The sequence below is a fragment of the Marmota monax genome, unplaced genomic scaffold, assembly GCF_021218885.2.
Source record: "Marmota monax isolate L192 unplaced genomic scaffold, Marmota_monax_Labrador192_F-V1.1 WCK01_AAM20220418_F8-fsc00071, whole genome shotgun sequence".
NCBI lineage: Eukaryota > Metazoa > Chordata > Mammalia > Rodentia > Sciuridae > Marmota > Marmota monax.
In genome coordinates, this window is record NW_026695217.1 from 6,135,764 (window position 1) to 6,160,901 (window position 25,138).

General features: G+C 38.6%; 1 protein-coding gene across 6 annotated transcripts in view; it reads left to right on the plus strand.

Annotated features, from left to right (window-relative positions):
- Lyst (lysosomal trafficking regulator) overlaps positions 1 to 25,138 on the plus strand; it is a 161,463-nt gene that overhangs the window by 109,099 nt on the left and 27,226 nt on the right. For all 6 annotated transcript variants that reach the window (XM_046432009.2, XM_046432008.2, XM_046432010.2 and 3 more), the window contains 11 exons: positions 2,278 to 2,423; positions 2,502 to 2,598; positions 3,542 to 3,603; positions 5,900 to 5,955; positions 9,037 to 9,189; positions 11,434 to 11,678; positions 14,840 to 14,906; positions 16,175 to 16,331; positions 18,415 to 18,555; positions 19,856 to 20,073; positions 23,809 to 24,039. In XM_046432009.2, the coding sequence (XP_046287965.1) occupies positions 2,278 to 2,423; positions 2,502 to 2,598; positions 3,542 to 3,603; positions 5,900 to 5,955; positions 9,037 to 9,189; positions 11,434 to 11,678; positions 14,840 to 14,906; positions 16,175 to 16,331; positions 18,415 to 18,555; positions 19,856 to 20,073; positions 23,809 to 24,039 (1,573 nt within the window). The remainder of the gene's footprint in view (positions 1 to 2,277; positions 2,424 to 2,501; positions 2,599 to 3,541; positions 3,604 to 5,899; positions 5,956 to 9,036; positions 9,190 to 11,433; positions 11,679 to 14,839; positions 14,907 to 16,174; positions 16,332 to 18,414; positions 18,556 to 19,855; positions 20,074 to 23,808; positions 24,040 to 25,138) is intronic.

Here is a 25,138-nt window from a genome sequence, read left to right on the forward strand (position 1 = left end):
CGTGACCACCACACCGGCAGGGCCTGATCCGGGCGTGGGATAAGGATCTGCTCTGCCCCTACTCGAGTTGGGGTGACGTGTGTACCACACTGGCAGGCCACTGGGCCTGACCCGCCAGGCTGTCACAGGTCTGTTTACCTTGCAAGCGCGAAGGGCGGCTCTGCCCTGCCCCTCCTACCACGCCCATGTACTACTGGGTCGTGGGTCTGCCCACCTGGCGGGTGTGGGTGGCGGCTCCGCTCCGCCCCCTCTCCAATTGGGGTCACGCGGTCACCACGCTGGCGAGCCGCTGGGCCTGCTCCGGGGGCTGGCGGCGGCCCGGCTCCTTCCCTCTGGCTCGAGGACAAATTGAGGAGACTCGGGTGACTGAGCCTCACCCCCCTTACCAGGAGACCAACTGCTTATGTCACCGCTGGTATTGATGAAGATCTCTCCTCCACCGCTTTCTGCTGACATCAGATCTCTGCCATGTTGGTATCCTATGCGAATGGCAGCATTTCGTTCCCCTTGCCAGGCAACCCAAGCAATGGGTGAGTCCTGACCTGCCCTCAGCAGGACCCGGACCGAGACACAGTTTCCGCGGGCTCCTAGCCCCGGTCCAGGGAAGTTCCGGGAGCCGGAACTCGGCCGCTCCGTGCTCGGTGTAAGCTCCTATAAGTGTAGGCTCCAAGAAGCAGCCCCCGCGGGCTCAGTTCCGGGAGCCGGAATTCGGCCGCTTAGTGTTTGGTGTATGCTCTGATAGTAGCAGGGTCCAAGAAGCAGCCTCCGCGGGCTCCGCAGCCCTGAGCCAGGGCGGTTCCGGGACGGTTCCGGGAGCCGGAACTCGGCAGCTCTGTGCTCGGTGTAAGCTCCTATAAGTGTAAGCTCCAAGAAGCAGTCCCCGCGGGCTCAGTTCCGGGAGCTGGAATTCGGCTTCTTGGTGTTTCGTGTTTGCTCTGATATTAGCAGGGTCCAAGAAGCAGCCTCCGCAGGCTCCGCAGCCCGGAGCCAGGGCGGTTCCGGGACGGTTCCGGGAGCCGGGACTCGGCCGCCCCGCGCTCCGTGTTCACTCCGATAAGATCAGATTTTAAGAAGCCCCCAGGCGCTGAACCCTAGCAATCTGTCTGCAAGCCGCAGGCGAATTGCAGCCTGAAATTACCTGTTCTATGGCTGAATGAGCTGCGGTCAGTCAAAAACAGGTGTGGTGACGTCAGTTTACCAACATGGTGGCTGCTGGCCTCCTCTGTGGTCTGACCGGTGTGGAGAACCGAGATGGACCGCTTCCTTCCCCGTCTCGAACCCAGAATTCAGCCCTGAGTGCGGTGCTTGCGCGTCTGGCAGAAACTGCAGCGCTGTAACCCTGCGTCTCTATCCCAGCGCGCCTTGCAGACTCTAGCCGCGGGGCGATTTGCTGAATAAGCAGTGTTACCCTCCGTGCGACAAACCTCTCGCGTTTGAGTCCCCGTAGCCGATCCTCATGCGATGGAAATCCTTCCTCCAGGTTCCGGCGCACCCCACTATTGCTGGAAATTCCTAACAAGATATCCTTTAGCCGTCCTGACTTGTCATACTCCCACACAGTGAAGCAGCACACGGGGGTAATGCACTCCCCTCGCCGCCATCTTCCCTCCTCTCACCACTATTCTATGGACATAACATTTTTATTTTATTTATTTGTTTGTTTGTTTTTTATATGGTGCTGAGGCTCAAACCCAGGGCCTCACATGTGCTAGGCTCTACCGCTGAGTCACAACCCCAGCCCTCTTATTTATTTCTGAAAATATATTTAATATTTAATATTCTTGTCAGCTAAAATATAAATTTATTTTAAAACATTTTGTAAGTGATACATATCACAAAAAAGCTAATTTTTATATTAGGTAATAGACACAATGGGAAATGTAAAAAGTTAATTTGGAAAAAAGTTTTTTTCATTAGTTAACCATATAAAATCTAATGTATTATATTATGTTGCTAAAGTTTTCATAGTAGGGGTGATATGTCCTTTATAAAAATTGAGTAGACACAAGAAACTAGAAGCAGAGCTTGCTCCAGAAGGGTGCTCAGAAACTGGAACTCAGGAGCAGAAGGATACACATTTTTTATATTATCCTTTTGTTCTATGTATATGCAATCCCTAGCCTGTTTTTTTTTTTTTAATTTAATAGATCCATTGCGATTTTTATTTACTCAATTTCTATCATGATTTTTAAGGCTGTTAGAAATAGACTATGTAAAATAGACTTCAATGACTTTAATTGGGTGGCCAATTAAAATGTTCCTTTTTTTCACTTTCAGAGCTGTCTGGTATGACCCCATCTACTATCCAACCTCATGGCAGTTGGATCCCACAGAAGGGCCAAACCGAGAGAGGAGACGTTTGCAGAGATGTTACTTAACTATTCCAAATAAGTATCTACTGAGAGATAGACAAAAATCAGAAGGTAATAGTGGCTTCTTCCTCAGCACATTAATAAGGCAGATAACTGGTCATTAGATAATATGTATGTCTTCCCCAATAGATGTGGCCAAACCACCACTCTCTTACCTGTTTGAAGACAAAACTCATTCCTCTTTCTCTTCTACTGTCAAAGACAAAGCTGCAAGTGAATCTATAAGGTAAATTTGAATCCACAGACATTCACTTTCTTGTGAATGTATGGTTTTTTGTAGCATTGCTGTAGTATTCATTTTATATAATGCTGTGGTTTTAAGAAAAGTCCTAAACAAGAGAGGCTCAAAACAGGACATGGTTGGATAGCCAAATTCCAAATGGCATTACTGATAGCACAGTCTATTACATCTCAGTTGTCATACTGTGTCTGACCTTTGTTAGCATACTTATATTTTTGTAGTTGACTTTTTTTTATAGCTCTTTATAGAGTAGATAGAGCTGCTGGTGATCTCATCAACAGGCAATATATTGTAGCAATTAAAGATTCAAATTCCAGAACCAATTCTTCCTAGTGATCTGATCTTGGGCAAGTTACTTATTAGCCTTTCTCCCTCAGTTTCCTTACCTATTAAAGAAGGGAAATAATCATACTCAAATTTTCATAGCATTTAGTGTTATGTTTGTCAGTATATATTAACTATTGATAGTATTATCACTACAGTTGCTGGGATTGCTATTATTTTCATGCCCAGTTTATATATAAAAAACTAAGCCTCAAAAAAATAAGTGACTTGACAAAAGAATAGAGAACTTAGTTCTGACTCCATAATCCCCTAGTATACTAGGTTTTCTTTATGTATTGAAGTATCAGTGGTATCAAACAATATCTATTTATTTACTGAAGATCTGAGACATTGAAGTCTATTTTACATAGCCAAACCCTTATATTGTATATACAGGGATTATAAGCATTTCTAAAGGGTTCAGTCTTTTCCTCCTCCACTGGAATGTTAAGAAATGGCATAGTATTGTCCTGTGGGTTTTGACAAGATACCTCATGCTATTGAAACACTAGTTCACTTTGCTGAAATCTTCCACTAGATAAAACTTACACTCTAAAAGTGGTCAAAACATTTAATCACAGTGATTTTAAATATGTTTTGCCAGAGTAAATCGAAGGTGTATCAGCGTTGCACCATCTAGAGAGACAGCTGGTGAATTGTTGTTAGGTAAGTCAATTTTGAAGAATTTTATACACAATTTATCCTTAGATAATTTGAAGTGTTTTGACACATTTACATTATATCAGATAAATTTTCTCTAATACCACATGGCTATGACATTATATAGACAATAGTTTCCCATCATCTGCAGGAGATACATCTTAGACCCTGAGTGTGTGCCTAAAACCATAGAGCATACTAAACCCAGTGTATCCTTTTTTTTTCCCCTATATACTTTTTTTCCCTATACACCTGTGATAAAACTTTGTGAATTAGGCACATTAAAGATTAACAACAGTAACTAATAATAAAATAGAGCAATGATAATAATATTTAATAATAAAAGTTACATGAATAACTCAAAATAACTCAGAATATTTTATTGTACTTTCATTTTTTCACCTGAAAGGAAACACTTGTGGCTTCTCTTTGGCACATCTGAATTTCCAACATCACCATTCTTTTGCTTGGGGGCCACTATGAAGCTGAATAAGTGTTATTTGAATGCACTATAACACCACAAGTGTCGATCTGATAACTGGGATGGCTACTAAGTGACTAATGGACAGGTAGCATATATAGCATGGCTGCACCGGACAGAGGGCAGATTCATGTTTCAGGCAAAATGGAGCAGGACAAGGTTTTATCATGCTGCTCAGAATAACATGTAATTTAAAATTTATGACTTAATGACTTATTTCTGGAATTTTCCACTTAATATTTTTGGACCATGGTTTACTGTGGGTAATGGCAACCATCAAAAGCAAAACCACTGATAAGGAGAGACTACTATAAAGCTTATGACTTATAAATTATAAGAAATTACATCTTGCCCAGGCACAGCAGCACATACACTCAGGATGCTAAGGTAGTAGGTAGGGTCACAAGTATAGGCCAGGCTGGGTAACTTAGTGAGGTCCTGTTTCAAAATAAAAAATCCAAAGGCTGGGGGTGTGCCTCAGTGGTAGAGCACCTCTGGGCTCAACCTCCAGAACTAGAAAGAAAGAAGGAGGGGAGGAAGGGAAGAAGGTAGAGGGAGGGAGATGACATTTGGTTTCTGAAAACACATAATTAAAATTTTAATTTTAATTAATCTGATATCTTTATATGTGCACATTTTTAATCTAATCATTCCTTTTACAATATACCAATTTAGACTTTTAAAATAAAAATATATTGGTATACTTATATTTCTACTATTTTAACAGATACACTTATACATAAGACATATATATTATATACCTTGATATTTTTCATAATTTATATTCTTTCTTGTGCTTCCGAGAGAAAGGCCAAGATTGTTAGCTCATAAATACTTTTATAGTTAAATTTGATGGGGATTTTTTTTCCCTCAAGAAATGAAGAAATAGTTATAAATACTTGGTCTCTATTCCTTTAAAGAGCCCGTATGTATGCTGTCAGCCAGCTGTGCTCAAAGCTGGTCCTAAATCAGCAGCAGCAGGATCATCACATGGGAACTTACTAGAAATGCATTCTTGGTCCCCAGCCCAGAACTCCTGAATCAGAAACTCTGTGGAGGGTGGAGTCTGTGTTTGGATGAGTTCTCTGTGACTCTAATGCACACTCAAATTTGAAAAAGCTGCAACCTCCATGGTCCAAGATGGAGCTCTGAGCTCGATGGGACTGAGCCCCACCATCCCATGGATGGAGATACCATCCTTCTCAGAGCCAGCTATGCCACTGCTGCATGGGCCCCCAGTACTCAAGGGTGACCAGCATGCTGGCAGCAGAGCCCCAGGGAAGTTCCTAACATTTTAAAACATGGTATGTGTTAGCAACAGGCAGCCTAGGAAGCAGAAAAAAGTGGGAGCTATTTTGCTCTATTGAATGTTTCAATCGTTAAAACAACTAAGGATTATTATTAATCCTCTTTTGCTAGAAAATTTGGTTTACCCCTCGACTTCAATTAGTGTGTGACAAAACAAAGCAAATCAATGTGCTTGTAATATAAAAAGTATAATTATAATAATAAATAGCCAATATTTATGTAGTGTTAAGTGCCAGACATTTCTGATAAGCATTTTTATATATTTTAATTTAATTTTCACAATAATTCTATAAATTACAGCCTCCTCCCCAACATACACATCTTTTTGTTAATAGACACATTGAGGTTAAGTAACTTGCCCAAGATCTTATGGATACCATTTAAAAATATTTACTGAGTGCTGGGAACTATGTCTAGATGTAGAGTTCAAAGTCAAGCCCAAGGACTCCAGAAGTACTGCTTTAATCATATCTGATAACAGTGTGTGTACGTTTGTAAACTCTTACTCTGCAGGTAAATGTGGAATGTATTTTGTGGAAGATAATGCTTCTGATACAGTTGAAAGTTCGGTGAGTAGAGGCTTAAGTTTTCACTTACATTAAGCCTAAACAAATTTCAAAAATATATAATCCATTATGAGAGAGCAGGCAGAACTATTACGGCTTATCCATTGTCACTCCGTGTGTAGATTAATCTGAATGACAAACATTTTTAAAAGATAATTTTAAAAAGAAGATTGTGCCATCTCCTCTGTCTCTCAGCAGTTACTATTATGTGTCATATTCTAAAGTGCTCCTCTTACTTCAGCTTATGTCCATTCTGTCTCAGCAGTGTCCTTGGTTAGCCACAAGTAGCTACTCCCCACCACTCCCAATTTACTATGAAGTACCTTTGCCTTCAAAAAGAAAGAAAAATTTTGTGTAATTGAATAACTTAAGTCATCCTGATATTCACGTAGCTTATTCTTCTAGAAATACTGATCTTAATTAGAAAATAAATAAAAGAACTCTTAAGCCAGGCACGGTGGCACATGCTTGTAATCTCAGCAGCTCGGGAGGCCGAGGCAGGAGGATTATGAGTTCAAAGACAGCTCAGTGAAAAGCAAGGAGCTAAGCAGCTCAGTGAGACCCTGCCTCTAAATAAAATACAAAAAAGGGCTGGGGATGTGGCACAGTGCTTAAGTGCCCAGAAGTTCCCAATACCAAAGAAAAAAAAAAGAACTCTTAATTCATATTTTCCTATAGTAAGTCTTTTTAATCCATTTGAATTACTTTGTATACCATTAAAATATTTTTTGAGATTCCTATAATAAGAGAAATAAGAGTTTTTGTTTTAGAAAAATCCTAAAGCCTTGAATTTCTAAGGCTATTAAATAAGATTACATATGGTTTAATGATGACTATATTTTTAATGTAATTAATTCATGAAAACATCAAATTTGATTATAAAACCAATAATGTGAAAAAGTCAAGAAAATATTTAATGTAGTCCCCAAAATTGAGAGGCACTCTTTCCTGATTTATATAGAAATTAACTCAGGGTTTGTCCCAGTTAGTAAAAGTATACTTATTTTTCAAGTTGTATCTTTTTATCAGCCAAATAATTTAATAGTTGATATATGAGATCACATTTTCCTGTGTCCAGAAATGACATTTTCCTTCTTTTAAAGACTTCTAAAAAATGCCTTTGCCTTTTGATAGCTTGAAGGACCTTTCCTTCTTCTGTGCTTTTATAGTATTATTTCATCCTATATGACATTTACTATCTTGCATTTAAGCATTTGTACAGTTTGATTTCACGCAGAGCACTTAACAAGTACCTTGCACAAGAATGTTTAGTTGTGTGTGTTGAATTGAATTGACATTGAAGCTAAACAAAGAGGAATTTTATTTAAATTTGAGAATATTATGCTTTCATTAAATTTTTTTATTTTATTTATAATGTATTGACTCTATTCTAAAAATTATTTGGGACCCAGGGAAAACACAGAATATAGCAATTCAAATTTTAAAAATTTAAACATGCTTTTGAAAATAGAGAACTTGGTGTAAAATATTAATTGCAATTGAATTCTAAATTTCACTCTGAGTTTCCTGTTGGCCAACACAAAAGGAGTAGACAAACATAGTTTTCCAAAAGTGAAAATTAATAGGGGGAAAACTAGGAGGCACTTTATTTGAGGATATAAAGTCTTATACTTTAATTACAAACATTTTTCGTGATTTCTCTATTACAAGCATTGAGTAACAATTCATGTATTCAGTTTTAATTTATAAACTATTATACTCACATTGTTTCAGTTTTTCTTGGTTTTATACTTTGGAAGGAGACAGTAATGGTATGATGTGTAGGACCCATGGCCCCACCTCTAATTCCAGAATGTGGGGGATTGTCTGAGCAGGCTAGGATTAGGGCCTTCCAGGGGTCACTTTTTCAGTCTCCCCCAGGCAAGTGGGAAGGGTCCCTGGCTCTGGTGGGTGTTGATCTTCGAGAGTGCCACACTAGTCACAGCAGTGTTCCTCCAGAGACCCTGGTTTGCCTTTGTAGGATGGCTCTGAGCACGGGAGCTTCGTCTCACAGCTTGGAGGTCTCCAGGCCACTCAGACAGGCTACTTGACTCAGACCCATGTGTGGGCATGGCGTCTGAATTCTCAGAAGCCTCCTTCTGTTCTCCACACAGCTCAGACCAAGGAGGGACACTTCCTGGTATTCTTTATTGACAGGCACACTGGTTTCGTCTGTACTTTTGCTGGGAATGTGTCTGGTCATGGATTTTAGCTTTCTGAAAGAGTCTCTGTTCAACACTCTGATTCCAGAAAACACAGGCCTCATCTTTTGTATGTGATAGATGTTCATTCATTTCATTTCTGGAACCAGGATTTGTGCATACATGTGTATACCTGCAAACACACACGTAACCAGGCAGCCAAAGTGTGACTTCTGCTCTTTTTTCCCCCCCTCTGGGGATTTCACTTGCCTTCTTTTCTTTTAGGCTCAGCTATGCATTTAAAAGATTTGCTTAGCAAAAAAAGTTAACCTGAAAAGACTACATAGTTATGGTTCTAACTATATGACATTCTCCAAAAAGTGAAACAGGGAAGAGCTCAGTGGTAGCCAGTGTTAGGTGGGATGAATAGATCAAGCCAGAAGGGTTTTAGGGCAGTGAAACTGTTCTGAATGTTTCTTTAATGGTGAATTGTTCTCAATATCTCACTTTACATTTGCCAATTACAAGAATGTATACCAAGAATGAAGCCTCATATAAACTGAAGACTTCAGGTAAAAATAAGAATCAATACTAGTTCATTAATTATAATGAGTATTCCACATGCAATGTAAGATATTAATAGCTGAAAAACTGAGTGCAAGCAGCTGTGGTGTTAGGGGAGGGGGCACATGGGAACTCACTTGCTCAGTTTTTTTGTTGTTGTTTTTTTTTTTTAAGTTTAAAACTGACCTAAAAAGAAGTCTTAAATTTTTTTTATTCCTAAGTTTTATCTAGCATTTATAGTGGGAGAGTATTCATCTTATCTTTCATTTTGCCACAAAAGAAGGATTTTTTATTTCATGTTGATATTTTTAAAATTTTTTAATTAAAATTCTGATTTATATTTCATGTAAAGCAAACACTTCTATTTCTTTTGTCTTAGAGCCTGCAGGGAGAGTTGGAACCAGCATCATTTTCCTGGACATATGAGGAAATTAAAGAAGTTCACAAGCGTTGGTGGCAACTGAGAGATAATGCTGTAGAAATCTTTTTAACAAATGGCAGGACACTTCTGCTAGCATTCGATAACACCAAGGTAAATCCAACTTTATAAATAGATTTATACTGTTTAAGTGATCCCAAGACCAATATCTCTATTCATAATGATTATGTGAAAGTTTATTTAACCTTCAGCTCACTGTTCTGAAAGCCCCCTATTTTTTTTTGTCTTATTTCTTAGTCCTAGTTAAAGTAAACCCTTGGTTGTATGAGCATTCTTTTTGACCTCCAAAATTGCATTAAATTTGGATTCCCCAAAATGACTGAAAGAAGTACTTCAGCTTTCTCAGTGCTGCAGTTGTCCCATCTTGGATAAGCCTTCTCTTGACCCACGTCCTTCAGCTACTGTTTCTCTGCTTTCCTTATAGAGAACCCCCTGGGGCACTTGGGGCACCTGTCCTCCAGTCCTCCCTTGCAGAAATGCTGTAGTCGCTTCCTTCTCTCCACTATGGTCAGGGCCACTAGGGCCAACATGCTGCTAAACCCTATGCTTGTTTTTCCTGGTCCTCATCTTACTGGGCTGTCCGCAGTGATTGATGCAGGTAATTGGTCTGTTCTTCTTAATGAAAACCTTCTCTGGGCTTCTGGGCCACCACTTCCTCTTGATTCTTCTTTTCCTTCACCAGCCATTTCTACTCAGTCTTATTTGAAGATCCTTCCTGGAGTGTCTCAGGACTCATTCTTCAGGCCTCTTCTCTTTTCCTCCAATCTATGGCTTTAAAATGCCCTCTGCATCCTGATGATCTACAACTTATTCTCAGTACCTTAGTACCTTACAACTTTATCTTCAACACATAAGTGACACACTCACATGTTAACTCCCAGCTTGGCCTCTCCATATGGAAGTTACTGATTGGCATCTTAAATGAAACATGTAGCAAAATGAACCTCTAAAGTCCCTGCTCCACCACTGCCTCCTAGCTTTCCCCATCTGAATATTTGGCAACCATCTCTGTGACATCCAGGCCAAAATCCTTGAGATTATCCTAGGCTTACAGTTCTTTCATCTCCATGTCTATTCTTAATACATCCAGAATTTTCTTCCTCTGGTACCATCCTGGTCTAAGCCTCTATCTTCTCTGCCTCTTAACTGGTCTCCCCATTTCCATACACACTCCACTCTAGACTGCTCTTGACACAACAGCTGGAGTGTGTTGGGTCATGCTGTTGTTCTGCTCGAAACCCTCCAGTTACTTCCCATGTCACTCAGCCCTTACAGTAGCCTAAAGAAGCCCTGAATAATGTGTACTTTGTTACCTCTCTGACCTCATCTTCCACCATTCTCTCCCTCACCTCTCTGTTCCATCCATGGTGACTTGGCAAGCTTTAGATTTTTTTTATTTGTTTTAGTTGTTGATGGACCTTTATTTTATTCATTTATTTATATGTGGTGCTAAGAATCCAACCCACTGCCTCACACATGTGAGGCAAGTGCTCTGCCACTAGGCCCCAGCCCAGCCCAAGCTTCAGATTTAAGCTACAAGTTTGGGTTATTAAACTCTGGTTCTGCCTGTTCCAAAACTACAGCCACAGCTTCTCATTGTTGTCACTTTCTTTTAGTTCTATCTCTCACTCTCCCGCCTTGTGTCTCTTCTTCCTATGCCTGAGCATTTACCATGAGTATTTTGCATGTTGTCAGCAAAACCTTGGTTTTCTGGGTTTTTTCCTCCCATGCATTACAAACTATCATTTAACTGGTTTAGAAGAATCATAATACTCTTTTACTGTGACAGAACTTTTGTGAATCTCTACAAAAAAGAGTTCATATTTGTTTTCATTCAGTACTGGAAATCCCATTTACCTAAGATATTCCACTTGATTTTTAAGAGAGAAGTATTTTCACTCCACATTACAGATATAACTCAGCACCAAGTCTAAGCAGAATCACAGACTCTAAACTGGCTCAAGAATCCAGTGCAGAGCCTTGCCCTTCCTAATACACCATGTCATGTTTATCCAAAAGGAAAATCTTTTTTCTTATTGACATTTCAGTATCTTTATGTAGGGCACTTTCCTGCACAGGTTTTCCTTAGAAGTTATTAACAGATAATTATTAGGAGATTTTTCTAGCAGCAAAGCATAATGGCTAAGAGCCCTGCCTCTGGAGGAAGACCTACTCTGAATCTCAGTGTTCCACCAGTTCATTTTATTGAAGAAAACTTTTTTTCTTGGAGGACTTGGGATTGGTAGCATGTTTTTAATGTCATGGTTCTTTGTGGGGAAAGGGTGTCAATAGCCTAAACAATATCTGGGTCTTTTTTTTTTAATCCTTCCCTTTTAGGTTCGCGATGATGTGTACCACAGTATACTCACAAATAACCTACCAAACCTTCTGGAATATGGCAACATTACTGCTCTGACAAACCTGTGGTATACTGGACAAATTACCAATTTTGAATATTTGACTCACTTAAACAAACATGCTGGCCGATCCTTCAATGATCTCATGCAGTACCCAGTGTTCCCATTTATACTTGCTGACTATATTAGTGAGACCCTCGACCTCAGTGACCCCTCTATCTATAGGTGAGTAAAAGTATCATCCCCTTTTTATTTCATCCAAACATGGTATTTATGTCACTAAGATTTTTTTTTATTAAAAAAATTCAAACAGGCACAAATATAAAATGGCTATATAATAAAACCCCATATTCTTATCACCCCAATTCAACAATTATGAGTTACAAAATCTTTATAATCTAGGGATGGCAAAATGGTGATTTCCTATTCTCTCATTTCTCATAAATTAGAAGAAAATGTACAAGATAAACCTATGATATTTTGTTGTGCCAGAGAATTAAAAAAACTAATATTGTATTGTCAAAGGGCACAGAAGCAAACTGAAGTGGCTCTCATTATCAAAGATAGGACAGTCTAAGAATCAGAAAGAACGACTGCAAGCAATTAAAATTCATTGAGCAGACACTAGTATGGCAGTATGTATAAACATGGATGTATAACCAATGTGATCCTGCAATATGTACACATGGTAAAAATAAGAATTCATACCCCACTTGAATCAAATGTATGCAATATGGTATGTCAAGATTATTGTAATGTTTTGAGCAACCAATAAAAAAAAATACATTGAAATGAAAACATAGGTTAAGTTTCTAACTACCCAGATTAAGTATCTTTAGCTGAAATGCTAAAGTCTAGAAGTGTTTGACATCTTTAGGATTTGCATAGCCTTTACCAGTTGAGCATCCCTAATCCAAAAATCTGAAATGCTCCAAATCTGATTTTTTAGTATGGTGCTTAAAATGTCTTAAATTTTAGAGCATTTCAGATTCCAGATCTTCGTATTAGGAATATTTAATTTTATTATATCTTTTATATCTTTTAAAAGGAAAACAAGACAAAACAAAATAAACCTCATTGGTCCATTGGTGATTAATAGAGCATCAATTTCTTAGTTTGAAATTTGAAAATTAAAGGACAAGAATTCAGCATTTTTCTGCTTTTCCTAAATGAACTGTATTTTATAGTAACCAAAATAGGCCTAGTTCATGAGAGAATACTTTGTTTATTTAGCTTGAAATTTTTTTCTCTTGTGTAATTTAAGGAAAATTTTATTCCAAATATTTCACTTGGTATATTAACCTATCTTAATTATAACTGCCAGAAAAAAGGGGGAGGGCCTGACTCAGGCAGTTCTCAAGAAATTGGGTTCATTTTAACACAATGTCAATTTTAAAAAGAGCAAATGGCGTTTTTATACACTGCAGTGACATTTAAACATTTTATACATTTCTGGTATGAAGAAATATGCTCTTTCTAAAAGGCAGTTTGACAATATCTATCCAGAGAACTCTTAAAATGTGCATATTCTGTATAGCAATTTAACTTCTAGGAATTTTTTCTTAGAAAATACTGAAGGATAGGGGCTCTACCACAAAGAGTCCCACTAGCCATAGGTTTCATGAACCTAGGAACCACATTTGCCTGGATCATTGCATTTTTTGGCATCTGGTTCTGCTTGCAAAGATTTAGCCACAAGTATAGTCCTCAGATCATTTTTTCAAAGTAGCTAAAATTTAGAAAGAAAACTAAATGCCCAACACTAGGTTTAATTCGATTGTTACATGTTATAGCTATTAAAATAATACCATAGCCAGTCATAATGGCACACACATGTAATCCCAGTGACCCAGGATGCTGAGGCAGGAGGATTGCAAGTTGGAAGCCAGACTTAGCAACTTAGCAAGGCCCTAAGCAACTTACTGAGACTGTGTCTCAAAATTCAGAAGGGCTAGGATGTTAGCTTGGAGTTCCCCAGGGTTCCCCAATACTATATATATATAAAATATTATATTATCAGCATTGAATTTTTTTACTTTAAAAAGCAGTAAATATGTATATAGATCAACAAAAAAAATCTGAGCAAGTATATATGAAAATAATTACCTGTAAGTAGTAGTATTGCAACTGATTTTTAGTTTATTCTGTTTACTCAATGATAATTTCTGATTTGTCAGTCACAACAATTAATATAAATTACATACCAGGATCTTTTTGTTAAAAAACCTTTATTCTATTTATTCATTTGTATGTGATGCTGAGGATCAAACCCAGGCCTCACATGTGCTAGGCAAGCACTCTACTGCTGAGCTATATATAGCCCCAGCCCCACATGCCAGGATCTTAAACAAGATTTTCTCTGATTTTGGGATGTGAAATCATATCTATTCTATAAAACTGTTCTTACTTTTGACCAAGTTTTTTAATAGAAAAGCCTTAACAGAATTAACATTTAATATTTCTAAGTTTCATATCCCTAGGAAATAATAACTTATCCAAAAAAAAAAAATGGCTGTTTCTGTATCTCGTAAGCAGAACTGGTTTGACCTACTGAACTTGAGGTTTGTCTTGCTGCTGACCTCGTTACAGTACCAGATGATGAAACCCCAGTTATCCCATCCCTGTGTCAGACCAGATGGCCCCCAGCCAGAACAGCCTGTCCCTCCTCATCAGAGTTGTTTCTCTGACTGTTTCAAGGGCCACACAGGATGCCACTGGATTCTAAAGCATGGAAAAGTGAGGACATGGTCCTGGCATTCTCTCGCTTCCAAGAATGGCAGCATATGGTATCCAGCCAGGGGGAACACCCACACTGCACAGTCACATGTGTGCACGCATACCCTCACTGTGCTCAGTGCATCCCTCAACTCCTGATTAGATTGCATATTTATTGCAGTACTCATTCCAAATCTCAACTTGGTAATTTTAAGCATGTATCATATATTCAATTTTTACTAACTAGGCTCATAATTACATAGCCTCCCCTCATGATCATAATTTCTGTCCAAACATCCCTTTATTCTGCCTGACTCATGTAGAGTCTGGAAAATGGAACAAGAACTTTCAGGGATTGACAAAACCAGCTGCCATGGGCAGCAACAGTTATGACTTGGGGAGGCTGAGGAAGGAGGGGGAGTAGCTCTTCTTGTTGAGGTTACACATGAGTTAGGAATTCTAAAACATTACAGACTTGATGAAGAATTCTCTTAGTTGTTTAAACAGCCATAGTTTTAAGTGGTGACTGTTGGTTGCAAAGCAACACGTGTAAGCATAAAATAAGGGCCAAGCATTTTGTGGATCCCTTGTTTACTCCCAGAATGAAACACAGCTTAGTCCTGGCAGTATTGAGTTGTTTCAGACTTTTCCCATTATCCTTTTCTTTGTAGAAATCTCTCTAAGCCTATAGCTGTGCAGTACAAAGAAAAAGAAGATCGCTATGTGGACACATACAAGGTAGCTTTAGCTTCTGTTCTTACTATGATAAATGAAAAATGGAGTTTTGTTTATAGACTTGTGATTATCTAATTTTAAATTTATAGTATTGCTTTTTCTTTTCATTTCCTTGTACTTTAATTGACAACTAGAAATCATTATATGAAATTAATTTTCTGAGAACTCAAGAGAATTAAGAAAAAGAATACCTTTATTTTGGCATAAATTGAAAGCTAATAATCCATTGTTATTCAAATACATAATTGTATTTCTTATAAAAATCATAAAGCTTTCCAGGGACCTGTTATTTATATCCCCCAGTGTAATTTACATATCAATATTAAAGTATTGATTGTATATAATAAACCTTATTAGTAATTAAAAAGTATGCATTGGTTTATCAAAACAGAAATTTACCAGATTTTCAATTTTAAAAGTAAAAATGAATTAATTACCTTTTTCTGTGATATTAGTATTATTGGAATTCTGTTGGAAATGCAAAAAGCTCACTTGCCACAATTATGTTCTTCACAACAGTGTCAAGATAAAAGCAGCTAAAACAGTTTTCTCATATTCACGCATTATTTTATATCACAGTTCCCAAAACATTCCTCTAAGAACCTGTGACTGTCACAGTTTGATTTTGCACTTGAAAGTGGGGCTATCTATAGGAGTCTGAAAGGGACTCAAAGATCCAGTACACCTGGCTTTGTGGAGCCAGGCAGAACCGAGGGGAGATGTACACAGTGATGTGAACAGATGTTTGATTGAACTTCCTCCTTCATGATGGGAATACAGGAGTCATAAAAGATCACCATGTTCTTTTCCACCTCTGTGTAACACACTGCAGAGCAGCCATGCAGTATTATAGTAACTATAATAATGGGTGATGTCTGCATTTCTATTGCATTTCCCCTTCTGGAGAAACATTCTCTATGGACAAGGTGAAATGCTATTCAAATGCAGGCCTCTCTAGAGATGGGAGCAGCTCCTGTTCCTTGGGTGCTTGATCCACTTAGATGTTGGGAGCTGGTGTGATGGAGGGAGGATGCAGGGCAGGTGGGTTTTCTGAGTAATTACGAGCACATAGGTACGATGCCGGGTGAGCTCAGGTGGTCAGGCTCACAGGGCTCTGGACAGACTCCTAGACTCTCTAGGCGGTTGAAGTCTCTGGTCAGGAGAGAAGAGCATGAAAGGGGTGGCAGGGAAGGATGAAAGGGGAAGCAGCACTTTCCCAGTATTGCCTGGAGCCCATGATCATTAGTCTTCTGGGGCTTTGTTGCTTTCAGTATCTGGAGGAAGAGTACCGCAAAGGAGCCAGGGACGATGACCCCATGCCCCCGGTGCAGCCCTACCACTACGGCTCCCACTACTCCAACAGTGGCACTGTGCTCCACTTCCTGGTCAGGATGCCGCCTTTCACCAAAATGTTCTTAGCTTATCAAGGTAAGGATGTGTTTTATAACTGCACAGAAAGTCTGTTGGGTCATCAGAACAAATAAATCTTTTGTTTTTTCTGACTTCTTGAGAACTTATTGAGACTAATGACACCACAGGAATTCTATTTATTCCTTCACCAAAATCTTCCTCAAAAGAGCTGTAGTACATGAAATCATCTTGCTATTGTCTCAATTTTTAGTTTCAATTTAAACATGTCTGCTTAAAAACCTGCAGTTCACTTTTTAAAAATTGAGATGTATTTTACAAACCATAAAATGTTCCCTTATTTTATAGTGTATGCAGTTCATTTTTAAAGATTTTTCAATATTATTTTAAATCACCAGCAAATGCCATAATTTCATTCTTCTTTGTAGCTGAATAAAACTCCACTGTGTATGTATACCACATTTTGTTTATCCATTCATCTGTTACTAGGCACCTGAGCTGGGTTTATAGCAGTTACACTGCTATACACATTATTAATATGCCCATATACTATGGTATGCTGATTTCAGCACTTTAGGATAAATACCAAGGAATGGCATAGCTGGATCATATGGTGGTTCATTCCTAGTCTTTTGAGGAAACTCCATACTGCTTTCCAAAGTAGCTGTACTAATTTGCAGTCCCATCAACAATGTATGGGTACCTTCTTTCCCACATTCTTGCCGGCATTTATTATTATTTGTGTTCTTGATGATTGCCATTCTAACTGGAGTGAAATGAAATCTCAATGTAATTTTGATTTTCATTTCTCTAATTTCTAGGAATATTGAACATTTTTTCCATGTATTTGTTGGCCATCCAAAAGCTTTATATTAATTCAGTGTAATTCCCATAAAAATACCAATGACATTCTTCACAGAACTGGAGAAAAAAAAAACCAGTCCTAAAATTAATTTGGTAGAATAAAAGACCCAGAATAGCCAAAGCAATCTTAAGCAACAAAAATGATGCCAGAAGCATCTCAATACCAAATCTCAAATTATTACTTTGGAGCTCTAGTAACAAAAACAGCATGGTATTGGCATCAAAGCAGACAGGAAGACAAAGGGAATAGAATAGAAGACAAGAGACAAATTCACATAGATACAGTCATCTGATAATTGACAAAGGTACCAAAAACATATGTTAGAGGAAAGACAGCCTTTTAAATAAATGGTGCTAGGAAAGCTGGATGTCCATATGTAGAAGAATAGAACTATATCCCTATCTTTCACCCTGCACAAAAGTCAACTCAAAGTGAATCAAAGACCTTAGAATTAGGACAGAAACTCTATAACTGCTAGAAGAAAATATAGGCTCAACACTCCAACATATTAGTGCAGGCATAAAACACAAGAAATGAAACCAAGAATCAGTATTTGAGGTGGCATCAATTTAAAAAGCTTCTGCATAGCAAAGAAACAAGAGCATGAAGAGAGAACCCATAAAATGGAAGATCTTTATCAGCTGTTCCTCCAACAGGGCATTAATATCCAGAATATATAAAGAACTCAAAAGGCTGAACACCAAAAACAAAATAAATAATTTCCCCTGAGGCTGGGGAAATAGCTCAGTTGGTAGAGTGCCTGCCTCTCATGCACTCTACCTGGGTTCAATCCCCTGCATTGCAAAAAGTAAAATAAAAAATAACACAATTAATGAATGAGCAAAAGAACTAAACACTTCTCAAAAGAGAAATATAAATGGACAACAAAAATGTTGAAAAATGTTCAAAATCCCTTGTTTTCCTTCTTTATAATTCATTCACTCAGTAAAGAAATTATTGTGTATCCATTATGTACTAGTGTGAGTGACAGCCAGGCTCCTGCTTTTATGGAACTTTTATTATACTTGGGTAAATGATAGTAATCAATTAAGCAGCAAATGATATAAACTTATTAGTTATGTACATTATGAAAAATAATGGAACTGGTCTCAAATTATATATGGAAATACTTATTTTCAAGGATATAAATTCTCTCTTAAACTATGAACAAACAAAATGAACATTATTTTGATCTTTTTGAAGTAGCAAAAGTTATGACAGGCTTCAAATGAAATTAAGTCTCTGTGTCTCAACTATATTATTTGTATTTCTTTGTAGATCAAAGTTTTGACATTCCAGACAGAACTTTTCATTCTACAAATACAACTTGGCGCCTCTCATCTTTTGAATCCATGACTGATGTGAAGGAGCTTATCCCAGAGTTTTTCTATCTTCCTGAGTTCTTAGTCAACCGTGAAGGTACAGAGGCAAATCATTTCTTTTTTTAAAAAATATTTTAGTTATATACGGACACAATATCTTTATTTTGTTTATTTATCTTCATGTGATGCTGAGGATTAAACCCAGAGCCTCACATGTGTGAGGCAAGCGCTCTGTCACTGAGCCACAGCTCCAGCCCCCAGCAGCAAATCACTCCTAACTTGTACTTCTGAGAGAGTGTGATAATGTTTTCATTCCCCCATAATGAAAATAGCTGTACACTGATCTCCTGGAGCTCTGCAGGTGCCAGGGATAGGACCTCCAAAACTGGCCCTGGGCTGCTCCAAGAATGCCTGGGAGCCCTCAGACAGCCCCCATCTCACTCCATGGTAATTTTAAGCCCTCAGTTTATACCTCACATTGTATCATTTCAAAACACTTTCAAAACTGGTGAAAAAAGATCTTTCTACTGTATTCATCTACAATCAAGAAGTAGACAACACTTCGATTGTATAGGGATCTTACTCAGTTTTCAAAAGGTCCTTTTTAATTTTTGTCTGTTATGTTGTTTAGCTTTTCTGTCCATAAAATGTAGCACAAAAACATTTTTATTCAAAGGTATTTCTTTTAGGACGATTTTTTTTTTAAATAAACACTTCCAAGGATTTTTTGGGGCTAATAGACTGAGACAGACAGAGATGATCTCATTCATGTAACAAAAGGATCTTGGTATTCCACGTGCTGGTATCACTTTGTTGGGACAGCAATGCATTGTAGAAATGAAATCAGAACAGATACCTATGAAATTAATAGGCACTCTCAGTTTATTCTAGGATTGCATGTGCTTTATATTGGTTGGGTTTTTCAAAGTACAGTATACTATTTACTAAATATTCTTAAATAATTATAATTCATTAAATAAATTCATTTAAATGTTAATACAAAAATCCCAAAAATGCTTATTTAAAGCTTTAGTTTGTTTTTAATCAAGTTTACAATTGACCAGATGTTTAAGAACTTATCTCATTTGAAGATTTGATTAATGGGAATTTGGAATTTGTGGGCAGTGGTTTTCTACGTTTTCTTCATCTAATATGTGGGTATAAAGTGGTACATGGATCAAGTTGAAAGATCTTAAATTTAATCCGGACAGCATTTATGCACACAGCCCTCTCCGTAAATCAGAAAGTGAGCGAGTAGTCGTGTTTCTTACTGCAAAGGTCAGAGCTTCTAGCTTGGGAATACTCATCCGCTGAGGCCAAGACTCTTGAGACCTGCTTTGTGCGTTGAGTGAAGCATGCTTTGGGAAGTAAACATTGATATTAATCTTCTCGTTTAGGTTTTGATTTTGGTGTGCGTCAGAATGGTGAACGGGTTAATCACGTCAACCTTCCCCCATGGGCACGTAACGATCCTCGCCTTTTTATCCTCATCCACCGGCAGGCTCTAGAGTCTGACCATGTGTCCCAAAACATCTGTCACTGGATTGACTTGGTGTTCGGGTACAAGCAGAAGGGAAAGGCTTCTGTTCAAGCCATCAATGTTTTCCATCCTGCTGTAAGTGACTCTTACAATAATCTGCGCATATGTAAGAGAGAACCTAAATATTTTAGTTATCTGGTAGGCTGTTTCTTTAAAATACCCAACTTATCAAACATAATTGGCAATTATACTGATTTGTTATTATTTTTACCCAAGATTTCTGAGGTTTTATATTTCAACTTTTAAGAAATATCTTAGGTGCATGTTAAAGGTTCCTCCAAACCACCCCCAGGTTCAGTAATTTACTAGGTGGACTTAAGGACTTATCATGCAAATCAGGCTTGTTATGGGGAAGGGTACAATGCAAAATCAGCAAAGGGAAGAGGAACATGGGGCACAGTCTGGGGGAAGCCAGCACGAACCTCCTCCAGTCTCCTCCTGGCGAAGCACAAGAACACACTTCCTCCAGCAACAGGTTGTGATACACGTGAAGTATTGTCTGCCAGGATGCTTGTCAGAGACTGAGCACCAGAGTCTTTCGGGGCTGGTCACACAGAGGCACCATCTGCTTTGCACATGCTGGAGCTCCAGACTCCCAGAGGACAGCAGGTGTTCAGCATGCACAGCGTTGTGCAGTGTAGGCACGGTGGTGGGAAGGCTCTGACTGCCAGGTTCCCAGACACCAGCCACGGGCCGCCTGGCAAGCACATCTTTCCAAGGAGAGCAGTCAGCTTGCCATGTTAACTCTTTTCTGGCACACTCTCCTACGCACATGCTCTGTTTGAAAACAACATCATTTTTCCTCATTACAGAAACACTGCATGTGCCTTGGTAGGAAAATTACAACATGCAGACTGGCAAAAGGAAGAAATTTATAAATAAGGTTTGATGTCACCATCCCAAGAGAAATATGAAAACCATCTTCCAGACTTTTTTCTGTACATTATTCCAGTAGTATAATAATATGAGTATAGTTGGGTACCCTTTTTCTCTCCTGAACAATCAGTCTTAAATTACTCAGATCACTAGATATCATTTCATGTGATTTTTAATGGCTACTTACTACTCCAAAGTATGACTGTGATTTATTTTACCAGTATGCTGTTGGATATTTAGTTAGAAACTGTTTAATATCCTTGAGGTTATTTCTGTGATTTCCTAGAAGTATAATTGTAATACTTTCACGTGTATTTTTTATGTTGTTGGATAGACTAACCTTTTATTTTGAAACTCTTATCTACTCAAGAAACATTTTTTCTTGCTAGCTTTGGGGTGCAGAGGTATTGAGGGTAGATGAGGTTAGGAGGAGAGGTGGGGTAGATAGGTGTACCCTGCTGTGGAAGAGGGGTTCTTCTGAGGCCTGTTTAAGGAAATGTCTCCAGAAGCAGAATGTTTAAAAAGCAATTGATGATGAGAACAATATTTGCTGATGCTGCCTAGGGGTCACTCAGTACAAGTACAGAGATTAACTGTTAATTCACTGCATGTGATGTTTAACCTCATGACTTCCCTAACTTTAAAATCAGCAGGTTGAAGTTGACTGATCTTGGACTTCCCCTCCAACTGTAATTTTCTCTATAGGTTGTGACAAATTTATAAGTGTTTTATAACAAATGTAGCTAAAATGCACAAACAACTCTATACCTATGCTTATTTATGCCAGAGATTCATTCTAAAAAGTAGTCTAAAAATAAAATTCTCTTTAGTCCCTTTTGCTCTGTAATTATTTGGGGCACTACTAAGGTTATATAAAATGAAATTCCTTAAGAGATTTATTGTCTGGAAAAGAGAGTAAGACAGGTTTATTGACTATTCCAATAGAAGATATATGCTTTGGGAAAGTTTATTTTGAAAAAGGAGATAATAATTTTATACAAAATAGTAGTAGAGGAGGAAAAAGACCTTTTCCTTCTACCCATCACTGACTGAGGCTTCTGGAATAAAAAGGTAACAAGAGAAAGGCATTCAGATTTATCTCATTTGAAGTTTATGTGCCATAAGAATGTTAAGAAAATGAAGACCCCAAAAGTGATTAAACCCGGTGTTTTTATGCTGAGTTTAATGGAAAGGGAAGCATGGTGTAGGATAAGATAAAAGAAGTCTGAGCCTCATGCAAGAATCGAGGGGAAATCGGGAGGCCTACTGGCTCCGTCCTCTCTGTGTGTTCTCTACCCTGACTGTGGAGTTCAGGATGCTCTTCCATTTGGAGAGGGGGGGCACCTCTCACAGGAGGGTCTTCTGACCTGCTTCAAGGCAAGGTCAAAAAACCCTTTCTAGGTTTCATGATCAGCTGCAGGGAAGATCAGAGAGTCCTTTCTCTGGCTTAAAACATTTAGTGTGCCTAGCTGCTGTGTTTTGGAATAACATGTCCTGAATCCCACTGAGTATAAAATGAAGGGTTCAGATATAGTTTTTGAGCTTCATTCATATTTGATCCTAAAATACGACTGACTTTTACAGCAGTTAGGAACTTTTGTACCTTTTCAATTATTCTTAAATAAAATCACATTAAAAGTACCTGGAAAAAACCTATCTGAAGGCTGAAGCTGCAAGGAAGTTTTCACCTGACTAGGAGGTTTTTCACTAATTCATTGGGTCTTCAGTATTTGTAAAAGGATAATGTTTATACTGTTTTTCTAGGGGCTGAATAACATTCAGCTCATGGGGTGATGTAGTGGTTAAGTGCATAGTCTGAATTCAGAATTGAGTTCAGATCCCCACTCTGACTCTACCACTTGTGGGACCACTTAGGCAGATGGCTTAACCTCTCTGTACCTAAATGTGTACTTTTATAAAGTGTGAATCACAATAACAACCTCTTATGGGAGGAATCAAATTCATATTAGGATAATGGCTACCATACAATTAAATACAAATAAATGTTGACTTTTCCAAAAGACATATAGAAACACCTTTTACCTTCCTTAATTCATCATTCATAATTATTCAGGGTTCTCTTAGAAACTTATAGCACCAAATGTAAAGAAGCAGTATTGTAAAATAAATTTGAAAGGAGCTCATCAGATTTTTTGAGTACATACAGTCAGGCAGCCCTGTGAATGGCTCTAGTTCAACAGGCATTTGCAATGACTATTGGTCCCTGATGCTGGGGGTAGAGAGTGAGGGCAGTAAAGATGAAGATTGTTTAACTTGAAGTGTTTTGGCATTTTATTTTGGTGCTTATAGAAATGCTATTACCCAGATATGTAAATTAAAGTCAGCTGTGACTGGCTTAATGCCAAAAGCTAGACTGTCCACGTGGGTATGCACAACATGAGACAGGTCTGTGGCCAGCTGCCAGCTTTGGATGTGAAGGAGTGAATACATAGCACCTCCACCTGACCTCAAAGTGTGGCCACCCAAGAAACACAAAATAGCACCCCTTCCGTCAACAGGCTTGGAGCTTTCATTGCTACTCACCAGGGGCCACTTGCAATTTTCATTGTATTTTAACTTCAGTTATTCCTTTTATTATATATTACTTTGGACAGCAACTTCTTTAGTAGTTTCATATTATACATGAAATCTTGTACGATATTCTCAGGCATTAAATTTAAATTGTTTTATTAACAAACCTAGTTAGCATCAAATAAGATACATTGTTTTTAATTCACTCACTTAGAGACATTGATTATTCCTATTCTGATCTCAGACCATTAATAGGTAGCTAACCTGATTAAATCATTTGCATTTGAAATAGAGAGGAGCAAGCCATTGTCTAAAGAATAAAACCAATGTGGTTTCCCTTTGTCACCAAGCCAAGTCTTGCTCATCGGATGTCTTATGCTCTTTTGCTCTTTCACCCTGCAGACGTATTTTGGAATGGATGTCTCTGCAGTTGAAGATCCAGTTCAGAGACGAGCCCTAGAGACCATGATAAAAACCTATGGGCAGACCCCTCGTCAGCTGTTCCACACAGCCCATGCCAATAGACCTGGAGCCAAACTCAACATTGAAGGAGAACTTCCAGCTGCTGTGGGGCTGTTAGTACAGTTTGCTTTCAGGGAGACCCGGGAGCAGGTCAAAGAAATTACCTGTCCGGTATGTCACTCATATTTTAGTAGAATTCAGCAAAACCTGATGGGACTCCTATGGTTCTATGCCCTCATGTGGGCTCTGGAGGCCCAGAAATGAATAGGCGTGGTCTTGGGTGTGAACAGCCCTGCAAGAAGGCTCAGGCAGCTAAAGCAGTATCCTATGTGTGGTAAATGCTGTGCCACTGAGAGAAAAAGAGTGCCTTCAAGCTCAGAGGGAAAGAATTGGTCATGTCAGACTATGGCCTCCCTTGGGGAAGACAAAGAAGGGTTATTACGAGGGAAACCCTCCCAGGGTGCGACACATAGGAAGAGGAGAGGAGCCCTCAATACTGGCGTACAGTGACACATGAGGATGCCCGTGGAACACACAATCTGGGCCTGGTTGTCATCTTAAGCCATAAGCTTAAGGGCTGGCATGGGGCTCAGTGGTAGAACCCCGCCTAGCACGCCCTCAGTCTTGAGTTCAAGCTTCAGCACCACCACAACAAAAAAGAGCACTGGCCAGAGGTGTGACTGTTTTGGTTTACACTTGCTGGGGAACTTTACAAATTTCTTGGGCCTCCCAAATTGTAATGATAAAAAGTATAGCCTCTGATAATAGGAAGTAGATATAATTTTTCTTTGAAATAGAAAAATCAAGCAAGCCTTAATCTTCAATTAAGTTATTCATATAAAAGCAGTAGAAGAGGTTAGAACGTGAACTGTAGAGTGCTGCAAGAGTTTGCAGGAGGCCAGTGGAAGTAAGACAGTCGGGGAAGGGACCTTAGAGAGGGATTAGCAGTGGCTCTCAGCTACAGGGAGCTGTGCCCGTTTTCAGAGAAAAAGATTTCCACAAACCTTGTTTTGACAGATTTATATAATAATATGGCTCAAATATATCTGCATACTAGAAATAAACTCTTTATGCTCATATATGTCAAATGTGCATGTTAAATGCAAACAAACTCATTAAACTATTAAGATTCAATTATAAATCATTAATATGTTGGGCATTCTTGTTTTGCTAAAACCAAATCACAATGTTGTTTTTCATGTTAAAAAGGCATATTTTTATTTTGTGTTTTTGAAGCTTTACAAATCATTACCATAGTTGCTATTTTTAA